We start from the raw sequence: 25,908 nt of genomic DNA, 5'->3' as shown, positions 1-25,908 counted from the left end.
CTGGGCTTCCACTGCACCAGCCAGATGTTGGATAGCTGCTCTGTGTGCCACAATGGAAGCTGCAACATCGACTATTAGTCACTGCATCACGTTTGGAGTTGGCCACCAGTTCCACATTGGAAATGATGGGCTCCAAGTTCTGTACAAAACCCTGTGCCATGTTGGTGGCGGATCCCTCCATGCTCCTTGGCATTGACTGCGGGCTTTATGGCAGGCCTGCCACTGCAACAAGTACTTCTCTGCATACTCATCTGCCTTTTTCAGTACACTGCCCCACAGAAGTCCTCACCTGAATCCTCTGAAGCAGAACTCATGAGCAATCCCACCATCTGGTGAACTGGAACCTGGGCTATCCTTTCCCTCTGCCCTGGTTGCATCCCACTCATGCCCAGTGTCCCACCATGCGTAGATTCTGCCTCTAAACTATCCTTTAAGAGAAGTACAGGGTCAGTAACTGAGCTGGTGGCTGTGAGTGTGAAGTCGAGTGATGATGTGGTGTCCTCATCATCAATGTCCTGCCTGGTCAGGTTGGATCTCTTAGACACCTGAAAGGAAATGGGATGTGAGAGGGAGGACTAGATATGAGGATACCGTCACCTTAATCTACACATGGTGGGACACTGGGCATGAGTGGGATGCAGCCAGGGCAGAGGGAAAGAATAGCCCAGGTGCCAGTCACCTTCAATGGTTTCAGCCTGACTGCTGGTCATAGCCTTGGCATTGCTGACCTAATAATGGCCAGCATTGTATCCTCCACAGGGGTCAGGATATTCAGGCACACCTATTCCCAACTGGTCAGCTTCTGCTGCCTCTGGTTATGTATGGCTATGGCTATGCACCCTGACCTGCAAAGGAGAGGGAAATGTGTCAGTGAGTGTGGTGCAATCCCTTTGGTTGATGTGGCTGCCGTGGATGAATAGCTGACAGTGTATGAAAGCTATGGGATGTGGGTATGAGACTTGCAGCAGCGCTAGGTGTGAGACTGAGGTGAAGCTATGAGTTGAATTGTGATTGATATTGTTGTCAGGTGAATGATGGGCGTGTAGTGATTTAAGCAATGGCTGAGGCTAAAGATGCAGTTAGTAGGAGATGGCATTTGAAGATGCATTTACCAACCTTAACCACTCGTGTGAGGACCCTGAACTTCTTTCTGCACTGTGTTAAGGTCTTCGGGGCTTGACTCATGGCATTGACTGCCATGCCCATCTGCGTACCCTGCCTTTTAACTGTGTGCCCTGGCACTTACTTCCCTCCTGCAGATACAGGACATGCCTCCTCCTTTACAGCTCCTCCACCAAAATATCTATTACAGCAACTGAAAACCTTGGAGTTCACTCTCTCCACTGTTGTGCCATTCCTCACTCTTTCCCAAGTCAGATTTTCTTCAACCATGACTCTCAGCACCTACTCCAACCACAATGCACCTTTAAGAGACTTGCATTGCTGCAAGTCTCATACCCACATCCCATAGCTTTCATACATTGTCAGCTATTCATCCACGACAGCCACATCAACCAAAGGGATTGCACCACACTCACTGACACATTTCCCTCTCTTTTGCAGGTCAGGGTGGTACATAACCAGAGGCAGCAGAAGCTGACCAGTCAGGAACAGGTGTGCCTAATATCCTGACCCATAGCAGGTTGGTTCTAAATAGTGCTCACCTCTCACGATATTGACCTCCAACCAATGAATAGCACAGTTAGCACTTTCTGAGGTATCCAATTTAACCTCTGATAAATTCAGCGATAAAAAGGTGCAATATGCTGCGAACAGAACAAGATCCTGTTACATACAGACTGATGATCAATAGGTCGGGGGGAAATGGCTGCTTACCCCCAGCCTTGTGCAGAGCGGGTTTGATTGCAACCAAAGTTGGACGTGGCAAAGATGTGCATCTATCGGAAATGTACTTACAAGAGAATTGTAAGTATCTCTATTTTATTGTATGCAAATGACAGAAATATGCAAATCAAATTAATTATTGCCAGGACTGAGAATGAATTCAAAGCAATTAAACATTGAAATCCTTTCACAATTTGTATAAGCTATTTTCTATATATTTATTATTCATCATGACTGGTTCTTTTCTTACTTACTTGATTGTGGCCCTGTTGGTCATATCTTGAAGATCACCAGGGTCAAAAAGCTGTGATCCCTTAAGTCCAAGCTCTTCACATGCTCTCAAAAACAAAGTAATGTTGTCCTGTTAGAGACAGAAGCATATTAATATTATCAGCATCCATACAGGCTGATTGGCTGCAGCAGTCTTTTCCATGCAAGTGCAATGTGATTTAAACTTGGAATAAATGGCATACACCAATAGTCAGTTATCTTACAGCCCATATTGTTGCTCAATTCCTGTTCATAACCTGCACAGCTCAAACGAAGAGGATCAAATAATATTTTATCCTGCAGGTATGTCACCTATAATCCAATCAACATTCAAACTATCTCAACAAACAAAAAATGGTTTAGTTAATGTTTTGCTTTGCAAACATAAATGCAAAGGATGTGGATTTCTGAGCAAATCGGCCAGGCGGCCTTTACATTTTCATGAAACTTCATCCAAGGGCCGGATGAAATCTCTGTTACGAAATAAAATAAAAACAAATATCTGGGGACAGCAATTTTATAAGGTATGCTTTCAGGTGCTTGATTGTGGTGCATGGACATTTTTTGCAGCTTTTTTTATGCTTTATTTTATTATTTGCCGGTCTGCAGAGCTCCCTGAGGCAGCTGCCTGCCTCCAGGGAGCACAGCTATGCCCACGGTGACGTCATCTCCCACCCTCTTCCCGCCCCCAGCCCAGCAGCACTGACCTTTCCAGCACACGTTTCACATTGGCTGGCCGTTAGTTGGCCAGCCAGTGTGAAATCGCGGTCGAGGGCCCATTTCCTGACTGCTCCCGGGCTCCCGAATCACGCGCGCACACCGAGGAAAAAATTCAGGCCATGAATTTATGTTTACTACAATTGTTCGGGTCTGATCTGCAGAGGAGACAAACAGGTTGAATTCGAAGTGCAAAACCCCTGCTGGTACATGAGATATTTTTATTGAGCTGCAGAGGTCTTACGTTAGTGCATCATTGATATGTTCCCAACATTGCATGGAGCTACAATAATCTCCCTAACCATAGTAACCAAGCACAATGTTGGGAGAATGTTGCTCAACTGTTGTCCAGAGTTGTCTGTACATTTGCTGCCTGGTAGTTCTGTAGCATTTCATAGCTGGTTAATGCTAAAACACAGCTTACATGTTGGAAATATGTCTTTACAGAAAGGAATGACTTGAACTGCAATTGTTTGCAATAGATGTGGAATTATTAATTAATTGGCATGTTATTTTGACACAGAGTCAATGGAAAAGAAAATTGGGCGGAGTGCAAAACCAATTTGCTATCACCCATTTTATGCTCCTGTCCAATTTATTTCCAAGAGGCTTTTTGACACTTCTGATGGCAGCAATGCCATCTTATTTCCTACAACAATGTCACCAAAGACAGGATTCTTATCAGCAACAACGTTATATGGTAAAAGAAGCATGAGGTGCTTCAACTAAAACTTAATCTAGAAACTAACAGCAAAGTCTCGCTTCTCTGCAGGAATCTGCAGCTTCACAGCATTCCCATTTGGAATGGTTGGCTACATTATTTCGATATTAGCTCTCCAATAAAGCTCCATAAATTAGTCACTGGAATTCTCAATTCTTTTGCTATGTGAAGTTAATCAATGTGCATCATAGATAATCTTTCAGTCCTACATTTCTACAAACAAATGTGAAAAGATGCGATTGATAAAGCAGAAGGATTTTTACCAAGTAAGTATGCCCACACCCAGCCTCACCCCGATGGGAGATTGAAAATCCAACCCTTGGAACCTGTAAAATTCTAAAGGTAATAAAATACAAATGGAGCAAAGATACTTGAAACCCTAAGTCCATACTTTCCATGGGTGAGCTTCAGGTGAAGGATGACCGGATTATTCAAAGTTTCTCAGATATTTTAGTACCTCAGTTAGCTGAGTGATGAGCCCAATGCAGGAACCACTTGAGCAGTGATTGAAGCATTGAGTTGCCGAGCTAGAGTCGACTGGTTGTTGCAGCTGTTGTGTGACTTTGTGATTTTCTCACGTTCCAACCAAGCATTTGTTTTTGAAATAAGAGGTACCAGCATGAAGAGCGATGCACTATCAAGAGCTAACTATTGATGTCCTCCCAGTCATCAATAAGGATACTATGTGACCTTGTTTTTTTAAAGCACTTTTTCTGTACATCATTGGAATTGCGAACATTCCCTTGTGAGCCTGCATGAGTATGGTAAAACAGGCCACACAGGGTAAATTTTACAGCCCCTTGCCGGGTGTGTTGTGTTTTCAGCAGGTGGTGGTTGGGAGGGGGTCATATAAAATATGCTGGGAGGCTAGTCCACCCGCCCACCCCCGAGCTGACCCCCATACTATACTAGGTGGGCAGGCATAAAATTGGCAGCTGACACACGTAAATAAATAACTAAAGATCAATTACGCTTATTAGCAAGCCTTATTGACAAGATAATATACTGCCCACACCATAATATGGTTGGCGTAGGCAGGTGAGCGGGAGCGGGCAGGCAGTTATTGTTGACTAGACGAAAGGCGGCAGGAAGGAAGGTGGGGGCCTCATTTCAGGGGTGCCCTGTATGCATCGGGGCACGTCCCTTCCTTCCTCACAGCCTGCCTACCAAAACCCAAATCCCCCAACCCCCTCTACCCTCCCTCCCTGGACTCTTGGATCCCTCCTTACCCTAAAAGCCCAAGCCTTACCTTTCTGTGGCAGCCACCAGTCTCTTCCATGCTTCTTCCTGCAGTCCAGGCAGCAAAGGGACTGCTAGAGCTGCCAGCCAATTAGATTAGCCAGCAGGTCTTGCGGGCGGGACTTCGTCCCACTGAGAGGTGGAAGTCCTACTCTCAGCAAGTTTAGCCTGCCAGCAGCATGCTATGGCTACGGGGCGGCCTTCTTTCCACTGTGTCAGCTGTCTTCCGACTTTCCGTCCAGGGGCGAGCAGTCCACCCACGCACCCCCCCCTCACCTTAAAATGCAGCTCTACATCATCAGTGGATGGGTTGATGGGCCAACCAACTTAAGGGGCAGAATTATGCACTCTCCTGGAGTCAGGTTGGCAGGCAGGTGAGGGAGGGGGGCCGGAGAGTAAAATTCGACGTAATGCTATGGGCACCATTCCCAGCGCCTATCTGCCCGTCTCCAACCCCATCACATTATATATGTGATGAAGGAAAGGTCGGGCAGCTAACCCACCCTTAGGCCAATTGAGACCCTGAAGAGGCCAATTAATCACCACTGAAGGGCCGTTTCCTGCCTTCACCACAACTTTTGTCACTGTGGGCGGAGGCCAGCAGCAAGTTTGAAGCCCTCCAGGTCTTAGTCCTCGGGTTATTGGCAGGAAAGGGGAAGTAGCTGCTTTTCAGCCCCCCTGGGCCCATTGGATGCCCTCCCAAGATCCCACTGCAAGGGTTTCCCCTCCCTCCTAGCCTGTGCACCTAGGCCCCATCACCCCTCGCCTCCTAACCCAGTCCCAGGTAAATCCCCCAAACTTACCTCCCCATCGGCTCCAGTGAAGATCGCAGTCAGGGACTGGCTACAGTCCCAGCAGTGGCACCTGGTCCAGGTGGCGATGCTGAGACCCGAGAGCTACCAGCCATTTTATTGGCCGGCAGCTCTTGGAGGCAGGACTTCCTTCCCAGATGGGGGCAGAAGTCTCATCCTGAGCCAATTAATGCCCCACTGAGCATTAAATGGCTGCAGAGCAACCCGGCGGAGTGGGGATGGGTTCGCCATCGAGTTTTCCGTCACCGTGGGGGTGGGGAGGGGGGGCGGTAACAGAACCCCGGCACAACATAAAATCCTGCCTGAGCTTTTGTGCAAACGGTCACTGTTGCTCAATGTTTCATCTTTTACAGCACAAGTTAATGATTTTCAGAAACAGCAGAGACCCTGTGGAATTTCTGCCCCAAATTTCGCACTGCTCTAGTGCAACTCCCCTTTAAATGTCAGGAGCAGCAGTTTAAGTGCTGGTACATCACTGGATTTCCTCATTCCCTAATCAATGCGGGTCAGATTCCTTATACTCATTTCACCTGCATTCCAAGCCTATATGGTTAGAAAATGGCGTCATACTTACAAAACCAACAAGACCAGTCCTCTTCCAAACTTATGCAGCACAGTCCCCAATTTTGTCAATCTCACAGAATCAGAACTTCAATATTTTATTTAACACACTGTACTTATAACTAAGGAATAATGCCATTCACGCAATTAGATGAAAAGCTTGACAGTTGAAATAATAGGGTAGATTTTCCGTACACTTAGCCAGTGTAGAGCCAGCTTTGTGGAGCAATGCAAATAGGTATCGGGCAGTTCCTACAATGGATGAACAATTCTCAACACTAGCTTTGCTCCCGGCGGCAAGCTGAAAATGAATCCCATTGGTTCCAGTAGCAACTGGGACAAACATTTGACAAACAGGGGATTTTTAAATATCTACATTTAATAAATATTTAAGATAATTTGCTAAAAAGCTAAGAGGCAGGGGAGACTTTTTTTTACTCATTGAGCTGTTATGATCTGGAATGCGCCCCCTGAAAGGATGCTGGAAGCAAATTTAATAATAACTTTCAAAAGGAACTTGGATATGTACATTAGGAGCAAATCTTTGCAGGGCCATAGGGACAAGTGCAGGGAAGTGGAATTGTTTAGATAGCTTTGTCAAAGATCTGACACACTGATTCAAATGGCTTCCTTCTCTGTTGCCTGATTATTATTATTGAATAACCCTTGAAATATCAGGCAATTATTGGAGTGGCAGTCACTGAAGCCCTGGTCAGCAATGTGGCTGAAACCTTGGAGAATAACAATATGCTCCTATCTATTACACCTTCTCAAATCCCACTTCACCTTCATCCCATAATCTGTGTGGATTTACAATCTTTAGATGGTGTAACCATGCACCACTTGATTTCACCCTCCCTTTCCCTTGACCCTAACCATGCCTTTATACCTTCAGAAACCCAGGAAATGTCACTTGGCCAAGCAGTGTTAAGGGAAGCTGAAGGCCCATATGGAGAAGAGAGACTGAGGAGGAACAAACACCATTACTCAATCAGACTCTTGTAGCCCAGATACTGACACTACGCAAATTTTAGAGGTTATAGAGGCAGGGTTTGCATGTGGTGAGTCACCAGGCTTGAGTGGTCTTCAGCAAGGGCAGGGAGAAAGGATTACATGGGTGCAAACTCCCCAAAGGGTGACGTCGCACACAAGTTCAGCTACAGAGGAATCAGATGAGGAGTTGGATGGGAAGGGCACAGAGGAAGGTTCTTGGGAATGCACACTGTAATTCTTGATGCAGACAGAAGGATTGAGTGCCATCTTAGAGGGCATCTAACTCCTTAATAAGCATGCATCCCTATGGCTGCTAATAGCACCTCCTTGGTAAGGGCTCCACACACATACTGTCCTGGAACTGGTATAACTGTCACAGCTTGAACTGGCTCCCACACATTCAGTCCATATGTTCCATCTGATGCTAAGAGCTGCACTCAAACTCCTGGTCTCTCCACCAGCACATTTACATTGCTTGATGCTCTCATGAGTATCACTTCGCAGTGACTACATGGTGCCACTTACCCTTGCAGGGCGCAGGAGGTCATTCACGTTTATGCAGCACTAGACCCAGGTTCACTTGTGGGCTCCACGGTTGCTAACCTCCACTGCCACCTCCTTCCAGGCTACCTTGGTCAGGCAGGATGGCCTTCTGTTGCCAATCATTAGGAAACAGGGCCTCCAGCATTCCTGGACAGCCTGGAGGAGAACCTGCAGGGATGCATTGCCGAACCACAGGGTCACTTGTTGTCTCTGCTGGAACATAGCAAGTGACTGTGATCAACAGGGGTGGCAGCAGTCCCAGGGATCCAAAGAGGTGACAGGTCCCAAGTGGGGGGCAGCAGTGGGAGCAGTAGCCTCAGGGATTACACAGTCCTCAGAAAAAGCCAGACTGATGCTGCTAGATGGCAGGGAATGGATGTTTGCCCAGGTGTCATTTAACCTATGACCCCTTGAGGTAACAGCAGGGCTGGCGACTTCCTACTGTCCCTATCACATGATTGGCCAGGGCCCTTGTCTCTGCATATCTAACTGGCTGGCTGCCACCATGGCCAGCCGTTCCGCCTCTGAGTGGAAATGCCGCGCACTGCCAGTTTCACTGTCGGGACCCTCGATGTGAGAAGATGATTCCACTCTAAGTATCAAAAACAGCTAACAGCCCATTGTTTGCAGGATGACATCATCATATAAATAAGGCCACTGAAGCTGAAAAGATACAGAGATATTGAGGCCTGTTTTCCAACCCCAGACCCCATCATAAGTCAGATGGTGCAGATTGTGAGAGCCTCGCTTGACTTTGGCTGAATAGGGCCGTTTTCCAGGTGTTAGTCAAGCAACAGACAACATGGGAATTGGTGTTCCCACCAGATCAAGAGGGGGAAACTATGCATTGCTGCAGGCCTAAAAGCCTTTTACCTCCTTCTAATCCCAGAGACAGGCACACATGCGATGTTAAGAAAATCAGTCCCATCATATTAATCATAGTGTATAATAGTCGTCAATCACAGCTGTTTCTCGATTGGAGGAACCCGGCTGTCCCATAAAATCCAGTCCATAGAGTCATAACGGCACAGGAGGAGGACATTCAGCACATTGAGCCTGTATTGGCCAAACTATTCTTGTTTTAAGATATGCCCAGGAAGCTAATCAGCAAAATTTTCTGTCGGTGATAAATATTTCTGTAACTTTCTTTTCATAAATGCTGAAAAGGGTTGGTTGCCCCTCTGTTTGTGTTGTTGGTGTGATTTGCGAACAGTTTGACATAACCCAGTTTCCACAGTGCTAAAATATTTATGATGTCACCTACAGTAATAATAAAATAAGTGCACAACCAACAACAGTCCGCTCCAGTCCAGCTTTCAGACTGATATTCATATAATATTGATAATGTTACTCAGAAATAGATTGCAAAACTTCTTTTATGAACTGCAAATGAATAACCACGAGTGACACATGCCCCATGAAAACCATATTAGGGTTGCGGGTTTCCACTATGGGTCTTCATGTGACTGAGCAAGTCGATTCTCCTACCACAGATCTTTGGGCACATGGGGCAGTTCATCCCACAAGGTAGTGGGGTCTACAGTGAGAATTTGTGTACTTTTCTTTCCTTCTTTGCCACCTCTCTGCCTCACTGTTAAGGTTTTTGGACTCAAAGCGTGATGCAGCTTGATGGACACGTTGCCGCCATTCTGAATGATTGGTAGCAAGCTCCTCCCAGTCATTAATGTCAGTGCTGCCGCACTTCAAGGAGAGCTTCAGAGGGTTTTTGAAATTTTTTCTTTGTTGGGATGTTGGCCATAGTACAGCACAGCATACTTGAGAAACAATTTAATAGGTTAACATGAGGCCATTCTGCCATCAAGTGCATGCTGGCTCTCTATAGAGCAATCCAGTCAGTCCACTTCTCCACTTACAGCCATTACGGAGATGTGGTTACAAGATCAAAGCTGGGAACTAAATATTCAGGGGTATGTGACTTTTCGAAAGGACAGGCAGGTAGGAAAGGGTGGTGGGGTAGCTTTGTTAGTACGAGATGGAATAAGTATGATAGCAAGAAATGATCTTGGATCGAAAGATGTAGAATCCATATGGGTGGAGGTAAGAAATAACAAGGGAAAAAAGACACTGGTGGGAGTAGCCCAAAGGCTCCCTAACAGTAGCTATACTGTGGGACAAAGAATAAAACAGGAGATAATAAGGGTATGTAAAAAAGGCAGTACATTAATCATGGGTGACTTCAATCTTCATGTAGATTAGGAAAATCAATCAGGCAGAGGGAGACATGAGCAAGCATTCATAGAATATATTTGGGACAGTTTCTTAGAACAATATGTTGTGAATCCAACCAGGGATCAGGCTATTTTGGATCTGGTAGTGTGTAATGCAGCAGGTTTAATAAATGACCTCAGAGTAAAGGATCCTCTAGGAAACAGTGACCATAATACAGTAGAATTTAGTATTCAGTTTGAGAGTGAGAAACTTGGGTTGGAAACAACTGTACTAAATTTAAATAAGGGTAATTACAAAGGAATGAAGGCAGAGTTGGCTGGAGTGGACTGGGAAAGGAGTTTAGCAGAAAAGATGGTTGATGAATAATGGCAGATGTTTAAGAAAATAGTTCATGGCCAGAATTTTGACCTTGATGGGTGTGCGGGCCCCACTGGCTCGGCGGCGGGCGGGCAGCCGAACTCCGCCGCCGAAATGGGCCAGCCGCCATTTTACATGGGCGGGCTAATTAAGGCCCACTCAGCGGCCTGCCCGACAGGAAGCGCTATGCGCTTCCTGTGCAGGGAGTGGAGGGATTTCCCATCTGTCGAAGTGCTCCCTGAGACTAAGTACTGTCTCAGGGAGAGCGCTGAATGTTTAAAAAACTTTTAAAATAGAGAAAGAAAAACATTATTAACATGTCCCCCTCATGTGGCACTGTCACACGAGATGGGACATGTTAATAAATATGAGTGAAACTTTGATAAACTTTTTAAAAACTGAGATGAAACCTCATCCCGCCAGTGGATGAGGTTTTATCTTTTTTCAGAAGCCTGCTGCGGCTCCTGGCCTGCCCACCAGCCTTAAGGTTGGACGGGCAGGTCTTTCAATGAGCTTAATGACCCTATCAACGGCCTCAATTGGCCATTGACAGGTCGGTGAGCGAACAGCTGATTTCGCTGTCCGCCCGCCTTCCTAAAAATTTAAATGGACCGGGATGACGTCAGGGGTTCCTCCCGACATCATCCCGCGTCATTTTCCCGTCGGCGAGTGGGCCCCACCCCCAAATCGCCGACAGGGAAATTCTGGCCCATGACTCTCAACAAAGATATGTCCCAGTCAGGAAGAAGGATTCAAGGAAGGGGATAAACCAACCGTGGTTAATCAAGGAAGTTAAGGACAGTATCAAATTGAAAAAAAAATACAATGTGGCAAAGATTAGTAGTAAGCTAGAGGATTGTGAAAGTTTTAAAAACCAACAGAAGATGACCAAAAAATAATGAGAGAGAAAATAAATTTTGAGGTTAAACTAGCAAGTAATATAAAAATAGACAATAAGAGCTTCTTTAAATATATAAAAAGGAAGCGAGAAGCCAAAGTGAACATAGGCCCCTTAGAGAATGAGGCGAGGGAAATAATAATGGGGAACCAGGAAATGGCAGAGGAGTTGAATAAATACTTTGCATCAGTCTTCACGGTAGAAGATACTAATAGCATTCCAAAAATACTAAATAATCAAGGGCCAAAAGCAGGGGAGGAAATAAATACTTATTATATTATCACTAGAGAAAAATTACTAGAGAAACTAATGGGGCTAAAGGCCGATAAGTCCCCTGGACCTGATGGGTTACATCCTAGGATATTAAAGGAAATAGCTGCAGAGATAGTGGATGCACTGGTAGTAATCTTCCAAGAATCCTTAGATTCTGGAAAAGACCCAGAGGATTGGAGAACGGCCAATGTAACACCCTTATTCAAAAAAGGAGACAAAAAACAAGTAACTATAGGCCAGTTAGCATAACATCTGTCAATGGGAAAATGTTGGAGTCTATTATAAAGGATGTAATTGCAGAGCATTTAGAAATACATAATCTAATCAAGCAGAGTCAGCATGGCTTCATGAAGAGGAAATCATGCCTGACAAATTTATTAGAATTGTTTGAGGAGGTAACAAGCAGGATAGATAAAGGGGAACCAGTAGATGTAACATATTTGGGTTTCTAAAGGGTGTTTGATAAGGTACCGCACATAAAGCTACTTAATAAGAAAAGGGCCCATGGTGTTGGGGGTAGTATATTAGCATGGATAGAGGATTGGCTAACTAATAGAAGACAGAGAGTTGGGATAAGCGGGGCATTTTTGGGATGGTAGCCCATAACTAGTGGAGTACCACAGGGATCAGTGCTGGGGCCTCAATTACTTATTAATGGCTTAGATAAGGGAAGTGAATGTACTATCGCCAAGTTTGTGGATGACACTAAAATAGATGGGAAGGCAAGTGGTGAGGATGACACAGGGAGTCTACAGAGAGATACAGGCAGGTTAAGTGAGTGGGAAAAAACTTGGCAGATGGAACATAATGTGGGAAAATATGAGGTTATGCACTTTGGCAGGAAGAATAGAGGAGTTGAATATTACTTAAATGGAGAAAGATTGCAGGAGGCTGCAGCACAGAGGGATATGGGAGTCCGTGTGTATGAATCCTGAAAAGCTAACATACAAGTTCAACAGGTAATAGGGAAGGCAAATGGAACGTTGGCCTTTATTTCAAAGGGAATGGAGTATAACAATAGGGAAGTCTAGCTAAAACTATACAAGGCACTAATTAGACCACACCTAGAAAACTGTGAACAATTTTGGTCCCCTTATCGAAGGAAAGATATATTGGCATTGGAGGCAGTCCAGAGAAGGTTCACTAGGCTGATCCCGGGTATGGAGGGATTTTCTTATGAGGAGAGGTTGAGTAGGTTGGGCCTGTACTCATTGGAGTTTAGAAGAATGAGAGGCGACCTTATTGAAACATATAAGATTCTTAGGGGGTTTGACAGCGTAGATGCTGAGAGGTTGTTTCCCCTTGTGGGGAATTCCCCAGAGGGCGGAATCTCAGAGTAAGGGGTCGCCCATTTAAGACAGAGATGAGGGGGAATTTATTCTCACAGGGGGTTGTCAATCTGTGGAATTCTTTATCGCAGAGGGTTGTAGAGGCTGGGTCGTTAAGTATATTCAAGGCTGAAATAGACAGTAAGGGAATCAAGGGTTATGGGGAAAAGGCAGGGAAGGGGAGTTGAGGATTATCAGATCAGCCATAGCCGAAACGCCTACTTCTGCTCTTACGTCTTATGGTCTAAGTTTATTTCCCTTCAGTGCCCATCCAATTTCCTTTCAAATCGTTGATCATCTCTAATTCCATCATCTTCGTAGACGGGTTCCAGGTAGTTATAAGTCTACAATGAAGAAAACTACAAGTGACTTTATCCTGAGACCACTGCACTTTTACAAGAAAACAGTAGAATATAACATCTCCTGGGGCAGAATTTTCTGTATGTCGGGCAGGCCGTTTAGGAGCCAATTAAGGCCCGCCCAGCATGACGCACAGCCGGTAGTGCTCAGTGCTTCCTGTGCAGGCGGTGGGAGGAGGGAGAGTCGGAGCCTGCAGAAATCTTCATAAGGCACAGAGCTGCTTCAGGGTGATTAAGTACATAATAAAAGTTCAGAAATACAAAGTTAAAATTTATTTAGACATGCCCCCTCATGTGACAGTGTCACATGAGCTGGCACATGTTTACAAATAGTGCAAAAAATATTTATTTATTTTATAAAACCTTCAGGAAACCTCATCTCGCCCGTGGATGAAGTTTCCTGAAAAACGCGAAGGATGCTTGGGCTCTTTGCCTGCACACTAACCTTAAGGTTGGACGGGCAGCGTTGATACGTACTTTAATTGGGTTTTTAATGGCCTTAAAAGGCTGTTGACATTTCAGCAGGCCCGCAGCCGCCTCCAGCATGCGCCCGCTGAACGTAATATCAAAATGACGCATGCTGATGACGCACACAAGCCCGATGTCATCGCGTGTCGTTTTATGCGTCGACGTTCTGGGCACCCGCCCCCCCCTCCCCCACATGCCGATGTCAAAATTCTGGCCCCGGTCGCCTTAGAGCTGGCTATTTTTTGTATTTAACAACCGGTGCAGGTTTTTGTCTTTACGCTTGATCTATTGAGCTAGATACATACAATCCTCATTCCTTGGCAGCCCCACCACAGTTGTGACATACCTAGCAGTTACTACTATCACATGGTTTTCATGGGGCATGTGTCACTCATGGTTATTCATTTGCAGTTCATTAAAAACATTTTGCAATCTATTCCTGAGTAACACTATCAATAAGATATCCCATGCTGGTAAACCTGGACAGGAGCGAACTGTTGTTGGTTGTGCACTTATTTTATTATTGCTGTAGGTGACATCATAAATATTTCAGCACTGTGGAAACTGGGTTATGTCAAACTGTTCGCAAATCACACCAACAACACAAACAGAGGGGCAACCAATCCTTTTCAGCATCTATGAAAAGAAAGTTTCAGAAATATTTATCACCGACAGAAAATTTTGCTGAATAACTTCCTGGGCATATCTTAAAAAAAGAACAAGAACAGAATTACCTGGAAAAACTCAGCAGGTCTGGCAGCATCAGCAGAGAAGAAAAGAGTTGACGTTTCAAGTCCTCATGACCCTTCAGCAGAACTGAGTAAAGTTAGGAGAGGGGTGAAATATAAGCTGTTGTTTTGTTTTTATCTTAAAAAAAGTTTGGCCAACATGGACTCAATGGGCAGAATTTTGCCGTGGGTGAGCAGGGGGCGGGGCCCACTCACCAACGCGTAAAATGACACGGGATGACATCAGGCGGAACCCCCGACGTCATGCCGCCCCATTTAAATTTTCAGTAAGGTGGGCCCGCAGCAAAATCAGCTGTGCGCCCGCCGACCTGTCAATGGCCAATTGAGGCCATTGACAGGGTCAATTATACAATTAAAGGACCGGACCATCCAACCTTAAGGTTGGCGGGCAGGCCAGGAGCCCCAGCGGCAAATAGATAAAACATGAAACCTCATCCACCGGCGGGATGAGGTTTCATGTAGGGCTTTAAAAAGTTTAATAAAGTTATTATGTAAATTATGAACATGTCCCATCTCATGTGACATTGTCACATGAGGAGGAAATGTTAGAGAATTTTTTTTTCTATTTTTCATATTTTTCAAAGTGTAAGTGATCTCCCTGAGTCAGCACTTAGCCTCAGGGCGATGTGCGCTCTTTCATACGCATGCGCAAAAGAGTGCACTCTCGCTTTCGGGGAATCCCTCCCCACCCGCACAGGAAGCGCTTAGTGCTTCCCGTCGGACGTCATGCTGGGCAGGCCTTAATTGGCCCGCCCACATAAAATGGCGGCGGGTACCGCTTCTCTGGCAGGGATCGGCTCCCCGCCCGCCGGGGATTGGGTCGGGCCCACCCACCTGACAGGCAGGAAATTCTGCCCAATGTGCTGAATGTCCCCATTCTGTGCCGTTATGACTCTATAGGCTGGATTTTATGGGGACGGTCGGGTCCATTCCCCTAGCGACCTTGGTGAGGAGTTGTGGGAGGGGTGGTCCTCTGATGTGTACAGAGGTCCCATAAAGGAGTTAGCCTGTAGCCTTCTTCACCCTCCTTCACTAGTCACCAGCCCGAGCAGTGAAAGATGCCAGGCTGCACACTTGGCGTGGGCCTCGCCCACTTTGGCTTAAATCCCAGCGGCAGCAAGAAGAAATAAACTCGCAGGGCTACGGGGACAGAGTGGGGAATTGGACTGACTGGATTACTCTAGAGAGCCAGCATGGACTTGATGACAGAATGGCAATTAATTGGCTACTTCAGGGCCTTAATTGGCTCATGGGCGGGCAGGTCTCCAGCTAATATTGCAGTGGGGGCGGGGAATGGGTAGGTGCCAGGAATGGAGCCCATGGCATAGCACTCAATCTTACGACCCATCCTCCTGCTTGCTAACTCACCCCGAAAGGCCTTAAAATAAAACCCTATGACTTGTAAACTGATACAGGCAGTTTTTCTCACTATAATTGTGCACATATTTTAATGCAGGTGAAGTGGAGCTTTTTCAAGTCACAGAGCAGTATGTTTAATAACATAGTTTAGCCATTGTTACTGATATTATAGAGTTGGCATGAATTGTAAAAACAAAATTACAAACTAAAAAACTGAAGTAAGAGCCTCTAAAACTCCCTTTTCAGATAGATATCCATTCCTCTGTGCCTTAGAAGCAGCCAATAAAAATATCCAATTAAGTCATTTGGTTCAATCTAATTACAGTTCTGTAAAATTACTGGAGTAATGCCAGGGAAAAGTGTCTAATCTACTAATCTAAACTTCCTCAAACACTAGTCCACTGATAAAGAAATGTAATGTTTGGTTTGTCCCCTCTTTTGCACATAAACACTGTTATAATTGAATTGTTTCAGCACAATCTTTCAACTGAAACCAAAAGAAAACAGAAGGCTTCAAACACAGCTATGTATTGTGGGCAACACAAAAGGGCTGCACATGGAGATAGTCAGGTCCGATGTTTTTCTACTTAAGGCTTAAGGAGGCTGTGTTTTACTGACATTATTGTCCAAGCTGAAAACTAAATCCTTTGTGTCCCTGTGGTTCTGGTTTAGCAATGAATGATCATATTGTGTGCACTACAGCTAGGTGGAGCCCAATGTCTTCAGATAAACATCGCACAGCTGCCAATGTCTGGCTGAGGCTGTAACTAAGGTTTGGCTCCCAGACACAAGAAGGAAAATAATGCCACTGCCAAGAAATTTCATTCCTGTACACTGTTTGACCCTAACTGAAAAACAAACCAATTTCTCCATTTGTTTGCTTTAAGGTACTGATCCCCTTCATGACAGAACCAAACAGCATTTTAAAAATCAAGGCCCTTTAATGTTTACTCCACAATAAAATACACATCTTTACTAAAATGAAGTACAAAATCCATGGACACCATGAGCTTATTGCTTGAAAAATTAGCTAAAAATATAGTTTAATCTTTTCCTCATGATTTGCTTTCCAGTATTAGTTTTTGGAGGTTTCAACTTTACAGTTTGGCAATGAATATTGTAAATATTAAGTTTGTCTCTCCACTGTTGTAGCAGAATGATTAGATCATTTAAAATAAACAGATTAATGCCTCCTTTAAAATTGCACAGATTCGATTTCGATGCAAACAACATTCAGATGTTAGCATCACCAACAGCAATTTCTATCGCCAAGTCATTCCTGAAAACAAATTACTCAATGTCCTATGAATTGTGGCTCCTGGTCTCAATACAATCCTGACCATGATGTTTAATGTTGAGGAATACAATGCTACTCCAGGGCACATAGGTTGTAGGATATTTACAAAGCAATAATAGGCATGTTTTCAGTGCATGTGGTGGCCACATCATGCTCTAGTCAATGGCATTACTACCACAATCACTGAAAACAACTCACAACTACATACGGGTTATTGGTTCCTGTCCAGGTAAGAACTGGAAAACATCATCTCAGTTAGCAGTTCAGTACAGTATTGATTAAGTGCTACATTGTTAGAGGGGATGCCTTTTGGATAAGGCTATAAATCAGGGTTCAAATGCCTACTCAACTGGGCGTAAAAGATCATTGTTTGAAGATCAGTAGATTCTCCCCAGCTCCTTGCCAACATTCCTGCCTCCACCAACACCAACAATGAAATTATCCAGCCATTCATTGATTTGCTCTTTATGACCTTGCTGTGTGTAAACTGGCTGTTGCATTTCCCAACATGACACCAGTGAGTGGGCTCCCATTAAATTGTTTTAAAATGCTTTGGGGCATCTCAGAATGTGATAAGCTCTTTCTTTCTTAAACAGTGATTGCAACTGTACATCCTATTACATGTGAGAATGCTACAACTGCATGGAGATACATTGTAGACAGCTATGAATAGTAACATGGCAATTGCAGAAATTGCTAATGGTAGCCATGTAATTATTCTAAGATGATTTGGTTGGGTTTGGAGACAAACACAGGAAATTGAAAGAAAAAAACCTATCACAGAGAGAAAAAAGTTCATCTTAACAGATGGCTGATCTTCTAAGGGAGAGAAATTAAATTTTAAAAAACTGATGAGCCAAATCTCACCCATAATTTACAGGATGCATTCACAACCTTTGCTATGGCCAAGGAGACTGGAATCCAAGCAGCTCCCCTTCCGCTTGCTTCATGTCTTTGTGTATGGTAAAGTGCAATAGGAAACAGAGTACAAAAATGTTTGAGCTTTGGCAGAGCTATAGCGTAACACCCCTCTGATCTGTCCAAACATCTGAATTTTGTTTCAACACCCTCAAGGAATATTTAACAAGGATCCTGATGCCTGCAGTGCATTACTATATCACTGTTCTACTCTGGCATATGACTGCTTCAAGGAAGCATAAGTCAGGAGAGGATATTATTGCTCTCTAAGAAGCCATTTGTTATGTCTCTAAATTACGTACCACTGCCATAAAATATAGCATTCATAACTAATTTTAGGGTAATAGAAGTTCATGTGAATAATTTTGTTCCTATGTTCATAGTCCAACTGCATAATAATGGAGTGGAAACTCTTTTTGTTAATGGAAGCTATATGATAGGGTCAGGTCTGTATTCTTACGATCAGGTGATAAGGGGTGAACTGGCTTCCCTGTATTCAACCTCCTCGGTTGGTCACAACAAAGGTTTAAGTTTCTTCTTCACGAAGATATGCCTTTTCCAAATCAGAATGCATTTAACTATTTAAGCTGTGAGCGATAAGGAGAAATTAAACAAGGTTTTCCTGAATCAAAAAAAGAGCAAATTTATTAACCACAAACCCAAGTGACCAGAACTGTACACAAAATTCCAGCTGTGGCCTAGCCTGTGTTTTATATAGTTGCAATATCCCTGCTTTTGTATTCAATACCCCATCCAATAAAGGAAAGCATTCCATACTTTTTCTACCTATCCTGTCACTTTCAAGGACCTATGGACAGGCACTCCAAGGTCTCATCACTTCCTCAGCCCCTCTCAATATCCTCCTGTTTATTGAGTATTCTCTTGCTTTGTTTGCCCTCCCCAAATGCATTACCTCACACTTTTCCAGATTGAATTCTGTTTGCCACTTCTCTGCCCACTCAACCAAACCATTGATATAATTCTGGAGACAACAGCTATCCTCTTCACTATCAACTGTACAGCCAATTTTTGTGCCATCTACAAATTTCCCAATCACACCTCCAACATTTAAGTGTAAATCATTAATATATACAACAAACAGCAAGGGCCCCAACAATGTGAAATGCCACTGGAAACCATTTTCCATTCACAAAAACATCCATTGACCATTACCCTTTGTTTCCTGTCGCTAAGCCAATTTTGGATCCAGCTCGCCACCTTTCATCAATCCTCCTTGTTACTTCCTCAAAAAGTTCTATTAAGTTAGTAAGACATGATCTTCCCCTAACAAAACCATGCTGACTGTCCCTGATTAATCCATGCCTTTCTAAGTGACAGTTTATCCTGTCTCTCAGAATTGATTCCAATAATTTGCCTACTACTGAAGTCAGGCTGACCGACCTATGATTTTCTCACCTATCCCTCACACCCATTTAAAATAATGGTACAACGTTCATCAACCTAAAATCCTCAGGTACCTCGTCTGTATCTATAAGGATCCTCAGAGCATCCGCTATTTCCTCCGTGGCTTCCTTTAATTTACTGGGATACAATCCATCTGACCCTGATGACTTATTCACCTTCAAGGATGTCAGTCCCTCCAGTGCTTCCTCTCTCGTTATGTTTACTGTATCTAAAATTTCACACTCCTCCTCTTTAACTAGAATGTCTGCATCATCAATCTCCTTAGTGAAGACAGAGACAAAGTACTCATTGAGGACCGGGCCCACATCTTCTGTATCAATGCATAAATTACCATCTACACCTCCGATAGGCCCTACCTTTCCCTTAGTTATTCTCTTGCTCTTAATGTACTGGTAAAACATCTTTGGGTTTCCTCTGATTTTACCTGCCTATATTTTTTTGTATCCTCTCTTTGCTTTCCTAATATTCTTTTTTACATCAACCCCGTATTTTCTATAAACCTCTAGGCTTTCTACAGTATTAAGCTTTTTGTGACTGTCGTAAGCTTTCTTTTTCTGCTTTATCTTACCCTGTGTGCTTCTGGATAACCAGGAGGCTATGGATTTCACAGTACAACCCTTCTTTCTTTGTGGGGACATGTCTACACTGTGTTCACAGAATTTCGCTTTTGTATGCGTCCCACTGATTCGACACTGTTTTCCCTAGCTGTATCCAGTCCACTTTCACCAGTTTAATTCTCAGCTTTGTAAAATTTGTCTTCCCCCAACTTAGAACTTCTACTCATGTTCTATATTTGTCCTTTTCCATAATGACATTAAATCTAACTGCTTTATGGTCACTATCACCAAAATGATCCCCCACTGCTTCTTCATCCACTTGCGCAGCTCCATTTCCTAAGACTAAATCTAGAATTGTGCCCCCCTCTTGTTGGGCTTGTTATGTGCTGGCTAAAATGTTCTCTTAAATGCAGTTCAAGAATTTTGTGCCCTCTGTGCCTTTCACACTGTTCGTATCCCAGTTGATATTAGGATAGTTTAAGTCCCCAACAATTACTGCCCTATGGTTTTTGCATTCAGAAATCTGTCCACATATTTGCTCTTCTAACTCCCTTCCATTATTGTGGGGGGGGGGGGGGGGGGGGTCAACAGTACACTCCTAGCAGTGTGGCTGCCCCTTTTTTATTTCTGAGCTCAACCCATAGGGCCTCATTTGATGCTTCAATTTGTATATCATCCATCCTCACAACTGTAATTGACTCTTTAACCAATAATGCTACACCCCCATCTTTTTTATCCCCTGCTCTAACCTGCCTGAAAACTCTATATTCAGGGATGTTGAGCTGCCATTTTCGCCCCTCTTTAAGCCAAGTTTCGGTTATAGCGATGATATCATGCTGCCATCTGTACCCTCAGCTCATTGGCTTTGTTTGCTGTACTCCTTGTATTTACATATATACCTTTTAACACTGCCATATTTCTGTGCTGTGTGCTTTTTAACCTTTGCTTCTTCTGTCTTTCAGAGTCACTCACTCATTTTCTATACCCCGTTCCCTGCTCTGAATTTGCCGTCAGGTTCCCACCCCCCTGCCAACCTAGTTTAAATCACACACCCCCCACCCCCTACCCCCACCTCCACCATGCCCCCCACCCAACAGCAATAGCGAATCTCCCTGCGAGGATATTCATCCCAGTCCTGATCAGGTGTAGACTGTCCAGCTTGTCCAGACCTCTGACTGATCACTCTCCCCCAGGAGAATGTCCTGCAGCTGCTCCGTGACATCCTTGACTCTGGCACCAGGGGGGAAACCTACCATTCTGGACTCACATTTACAGTCACAGAGATGCCAGTCTGGCTATTGGAGGTCAGTCATCTCAGTTCCAGGATATCAGTGCAGGAGTTCCTCAGGGTAGTGTCCTAGGCCCAACCATCTTCAGCTGCTTCAATCAATGAACTTTCTTCCATCATAAGGTCAGAAGTGGGGATGTTCGCTGATGATTGCACAATGTTCAGCACCATTCACAGCTCCTCAGATACTGAAGCAACCAATGTCCAAATGCAGCAAGACCTGGACAATCTACAGGCGTAGGCTGACAAGTGGCAAGTAACATTCACGCCACACAGGTGCCAGGCCATGACCATCCTCAGCAAGAGGATGCCCCTTGGCATTCAATGGCATTACCATTGCTGAATTCTCCACTATCAATATCCTGGGGGTTACCAATGACCAGAAATTGAACTGGACTAGCCATATAAACACTCTGGCTACAAGAGCAGGTCTGAGACTAGGAATCCTGCAATGAGTAACTCACCTCCTGACTCCCCAAACCTGTCCACCATCTACAAGGCTCAAGTCAGGAGTGTGATGGAATACTCCCCACTTGCCTGGATGAGTGCAGCTCCAACGACACTCAAGAAGCTCAACACCGTCCCGAACAAAGCAGTCCGCTTGGTTGACACCACATCCACAAACATTCACCCCCTCCACCACCAACACAGAGTGGCAGCAGTGTGTACCATCTACAAGATGCACTGCAAGAATTCACCAAGGCTCCTTAGACAGCACCTTCCAAATCTACAATTGCTGCCATCTAGAAGGACAAGGGCAGGAGACACATGGGAACACCACCTCCTGGAAGATCCCCTCCAAATCACTCACCATCCTGACTAGGAAATATATCGCCATTCCTTCACTGTCACTGGGTCAAAATCCTGAAACTCCCTCCCTGACAACACTGCGGGTGTGCGTGTACACCACAGGGACTGCAGCAGTTCAAGAAGACAGCCCACCACCATCTTCTCAAGGGCAGTTAGGGATGGGCAATAAATGCTGGCCTAGCCAGTGACGCTTACATCCCAGAAAAGAATGAAGAATAAAAACTCTGAATTGTTGATAACACCTTTAAATTGTGCTGGTGGAGTGGGGCGCAGTGGTGTCCTTCATGCCATTTAACGTCATGTTCAAGGTTAAGACACGGCATAGACTGGAAATTGGCATTCGAAAATGGTAGCACTGGCAGAAAAATAGCTTTACAAATTCACTAACGCTATGTTACCTCTCTGCATGCTGCCTGTGGTTGGTGGGTGTGTGTGTACCAGATGCCCTTTGGCATACTTCACAGCAGAGGTGTGCGTGTGAATCTTAGAGGTCATTATCAAGCGTTATGAAGCTGTGTAACACCTAAAAACTGGCTCTACAGTGCCCAATTTCTCTCCCTATGTGTTTACAGTTACCGAACTCTTCGGGCAGGATTTTCCCATCGGCGAGCAGGGGGCGGAACCCCCAACGTCATCCCGCCCCATTTAAATTTTCAGGAAGGCGAAGGCGCAGCAAAATCAGCTCCACGCCTGCCAACCAATTGAGGCCATTGACAGGATCAATTAAGCAATTAAAGGACCTGCCCTTCCAACCTTAAGGCTGGCGGGCAGGCTAGGAGCCCCGGCGGCAACTAGAAAAAACATGAAACCTCATCCACCGACGGGATGAGGTTTCATGGAGGCTTTTAAAAATGTTAATAAAGTTGTTATGGAAATTATGAACATGTCCCAACTCATGTGATATTGTCACATGAGGGGACATATAAGGGAACTCTTTTTTTCTATTTTTAATATTGTTGAAAGTAGAGCCGATCTCCCTGAGGCAGCACTTAGCCTCAGGGAGATGAGTGCGCTCTTTCGTGCACATGCGCAAAAGAGCGCACTCTCGATTTTAGGGATTCCCCCCACACGCACAGGGAGCGTTCCCTGCAGACGTCACGCTGGGCAGGCCTTAATTGACCCACCCATGTAAAATGGCGCTGCACCTCCGATCGGGGGCACTGATCAGATGCCATCAACATCCCCCCCAACGAGGGGAAAATTCTGTTCTTCAAATGGGGGGGAAAAAACGATAGAGTTGTGTCCAACACTAAGCAATTTTTATATATCACAGCCACAAAATTGTTACGGTGCAGAAGGAGGCCATTCGGCCCATCATGTCTGCACCGGCTCTCTGAGCATTTTAACTTAGAGCCAATCTCCTGCCTTTTCCCTGTAATCCTGCACATTGTTTCTATTTAAATAATCATACAATTCCCTCTTGAATGCCTCAAGTGAACTTGCCTCCACCACACTTCCAGACAGTGCATTCCAAACCCTAACTACTCGCTGTGTGGAAAAATTTATTTCTCACCTTGCATTTACTTCTTTTGGAAAACACTTTAAAACTGTGCCCTCTGGTTCTTAATCCGTTTACAACGGGAACAGTTTCTCCCTATCTACTCTGTCCAGACCCCTCATTATTTTGAAAACTTCTATCAAGTCTTCTCTTAGCCTTCTCCTCTCCAAGGAAAACAGTCAAAACTTCTCCAATCTTTCCTCATAACTGAAGTGTCTCATCCCTGGAACCATTCTCATAAACCTCTTCTGCACTCTCTCCAATGCCTTCACATCCTTCCTATAATGTGGTGCCCAGAGCTGTACACAATGCTCCAACTGAGGTCTAACCAGTGTCTTATATAAGTTCATCATAACCTCTCTGCTCTTGTACTCTATGCCCCTATTAATGAAGCCTAGAATACTGTATGCATTAGAAACAGCTCTCTACTTGTCCTGCCACCTTTAACGACTTATGTACATATACACCCAGGTCTTTCTGCTCCTGCACACCTTTTAGAATAGTATCCTTTATTTTATATTGTCTCTCCATGTTCATTGTACCAAAGTGCATCACCTCACACTTCTCCGCATTCAACTACATCTGCCACCTATCTGCCCACTCCACCAATATGCCAATGTCCTTTTGAAGTTCCACACCGTCCTCCTCACAGTCTACAATTCTCCCAAGTTTTGTGTTGTCAGCAAACTTTGAAATTGTCCCCTGCACACCAAGATCTAGATCTTTTATACATATATCAGGAAAAGCAAGGGTCCCAATACTGACCCCAGGGGAACTCCACTACAAACCTTCTTCCAGCCTGAAAAATACCCATTAACCATTACTCTGTTTCCTATCCCTCAGCCAATTTTGTATCCATGTTGCTACTGTCCCTTTTATTCCATGACCTTTAACTTTCCTCACAAGTCTGTTGTGTGGCACTGTATCGAACACCTTTTGGAAGTCCATATACACTACATCAATCACCTTGCCCACATCAACTAGCTCTGTTACCTCTTCAAAAACTCCAGCAAGTTAGTTAGACACAATTTTCCTATAACAAATTCATGCTGACTCTTCTGAATCAATCTACACTTTTCCAAGTGATTATTAATTCTATCCCAAATAATTGTTTCTAGAAGTTTTCCCACCATCGAAGTTAAACTGACTGGTCTGTAACTGCAGGGCAGACCTTTACAACCTTTTCTGAACAAGGGCGTAATGTTTGCAATTCTCCAGTCCTCCAGCACCTCCCCCGAATCCAGGGAACATTGAAAGATTATTGCTAGTGCCTCTGCAATTTCCACTCTCACTTCCTTCAATATTCTTGGATGCATCTCATCCAGTCCCGGTGCCTTGTCAACTTTAAGTACCGGCAGCTTATCCAATACCTCCCCCTTATCAATTTTAAATCCTTCTAGTGACTGAGTTTCCTCCTCTGTCACCATGGCCTGGGCAGCATCTGGCTTGTAGGTAAAGACAGATGCAAATAATTCATTTAACACCTCAGCCATACCTCTTGCCTCGATGCGTAAATCTCCTTTTTGGTCCCTAACCGGCCCTACTCCTCCTTTTACCACCCTTTTACATTGATGTGATTATAGAATGCTTTGGGATTTCCTTCGATGTTAGCTGCCAGTCTTTTTTCATAATCCCTCTTTGCTTTTTGTAATTGCTTTATCACATCCCTTCTGAACCTTCTATATTTAGCTTGGTTCTGAATTGTATTTGCTACCCGACACCTATTGTAAGCACACTTTTTCTTCTTGAACTTAATTTCTATCTCTTTTGTCATCCAGGGAGCTCTGGATTTGTTTGTCCTACCCTTCCCTTTGAGGGAACATACCTTGACTGTGCCCAAACCATCTCCTCTTTGAAGATAGTCCATTGTTCAGCTACTGTTTTTCCCACCAACCTTTGGTTCCAGTCTATCTGACCCAGCTCCATTCTTGTCTCATTGAAGTCCGTTCTCTGCCAGTTGATTATTCTTACTCTGGATTGGCCAATGTCATATTCCACCGTCATCCTAAACCTTATGATACAATGATCACAGTCCCCTAAATGTTCCCCCACTGTCACTTGATCTACTTGGCCCACCTCATTCACAAGAACCAGGTCTTGCAGTACCTCCTTTCTTGTTGGATTGGACAATTACTGCTGTAGGAAATTCCCCTGAACACAATCTAGAAATGCTTGTCCCTCACTGCCCCTTACACTATCCCAGTCTGTATATGGGTAATTAAAGTCCCCCATTATAACTACTCCAAGATGTTTACACCTCTCTGTAATTTCCTTGCAGATTTGATCTCTACCTCCTTCCCACTAGCTGGTAGTCTATATATTACACCGAACAATGTGATTGCACCCTTCTTATTCCTTAGCTCTAGCCAAATCGATTCTATCTTTGAATCCTCTGACACATCACCTTTCTCCAGTACTGCAATACTCTCCTTA

The 25,908-nt window shown here is 44.4% G+C and overlaps 1 protein-coding gene across 15 annotated transcripts in view; it reads right to left on the bottom strand.

The window, feature by feature from the left end:
• The window catches only part of LOC144683641 (LIM and calponin homology domains-containing protein 1-like), a 485,528-nt gene that overhangs the window by 213,632 nt on the left and 245,988 nt on the right, over window positions 1-25,908 (bottom strand). For all 15 annotated transcript variants that reach the window (XM_078546886.1, XM_078546926.1, XM_078546934.1 and 12 more), the window contains exon 4: window positions 2,100-2,206. In XM_078546886.1, the coding sequence (XP_078403012.1) occupies window positions 2,100-2,206 (107 nt within the window). The remainder of the gene's footprint in view (window positions 1-2,099; window positions 2,207-25,908) is intronic.

This window comes from Cetorhinus maximus, chromosome 1 (assembly GCF_964194155.1).
Source record: "Cetorhinus maximus chromosome 1, sCetMax3.hap1.1, whole genome shotgun sequence".
Taxonomy (NCBI): domain Eukaryota; kingdom Metazoa; phylum Chordata; class Chondrichthyes; order Lamniformes; family Cetorhinidae; genus Cetorhinus; species Cetorhinus maximus.
Note: the sequence above shows the minus strand (reverse complement) of the source record. Positions and strands in the feature narration are given on the sequence as shown.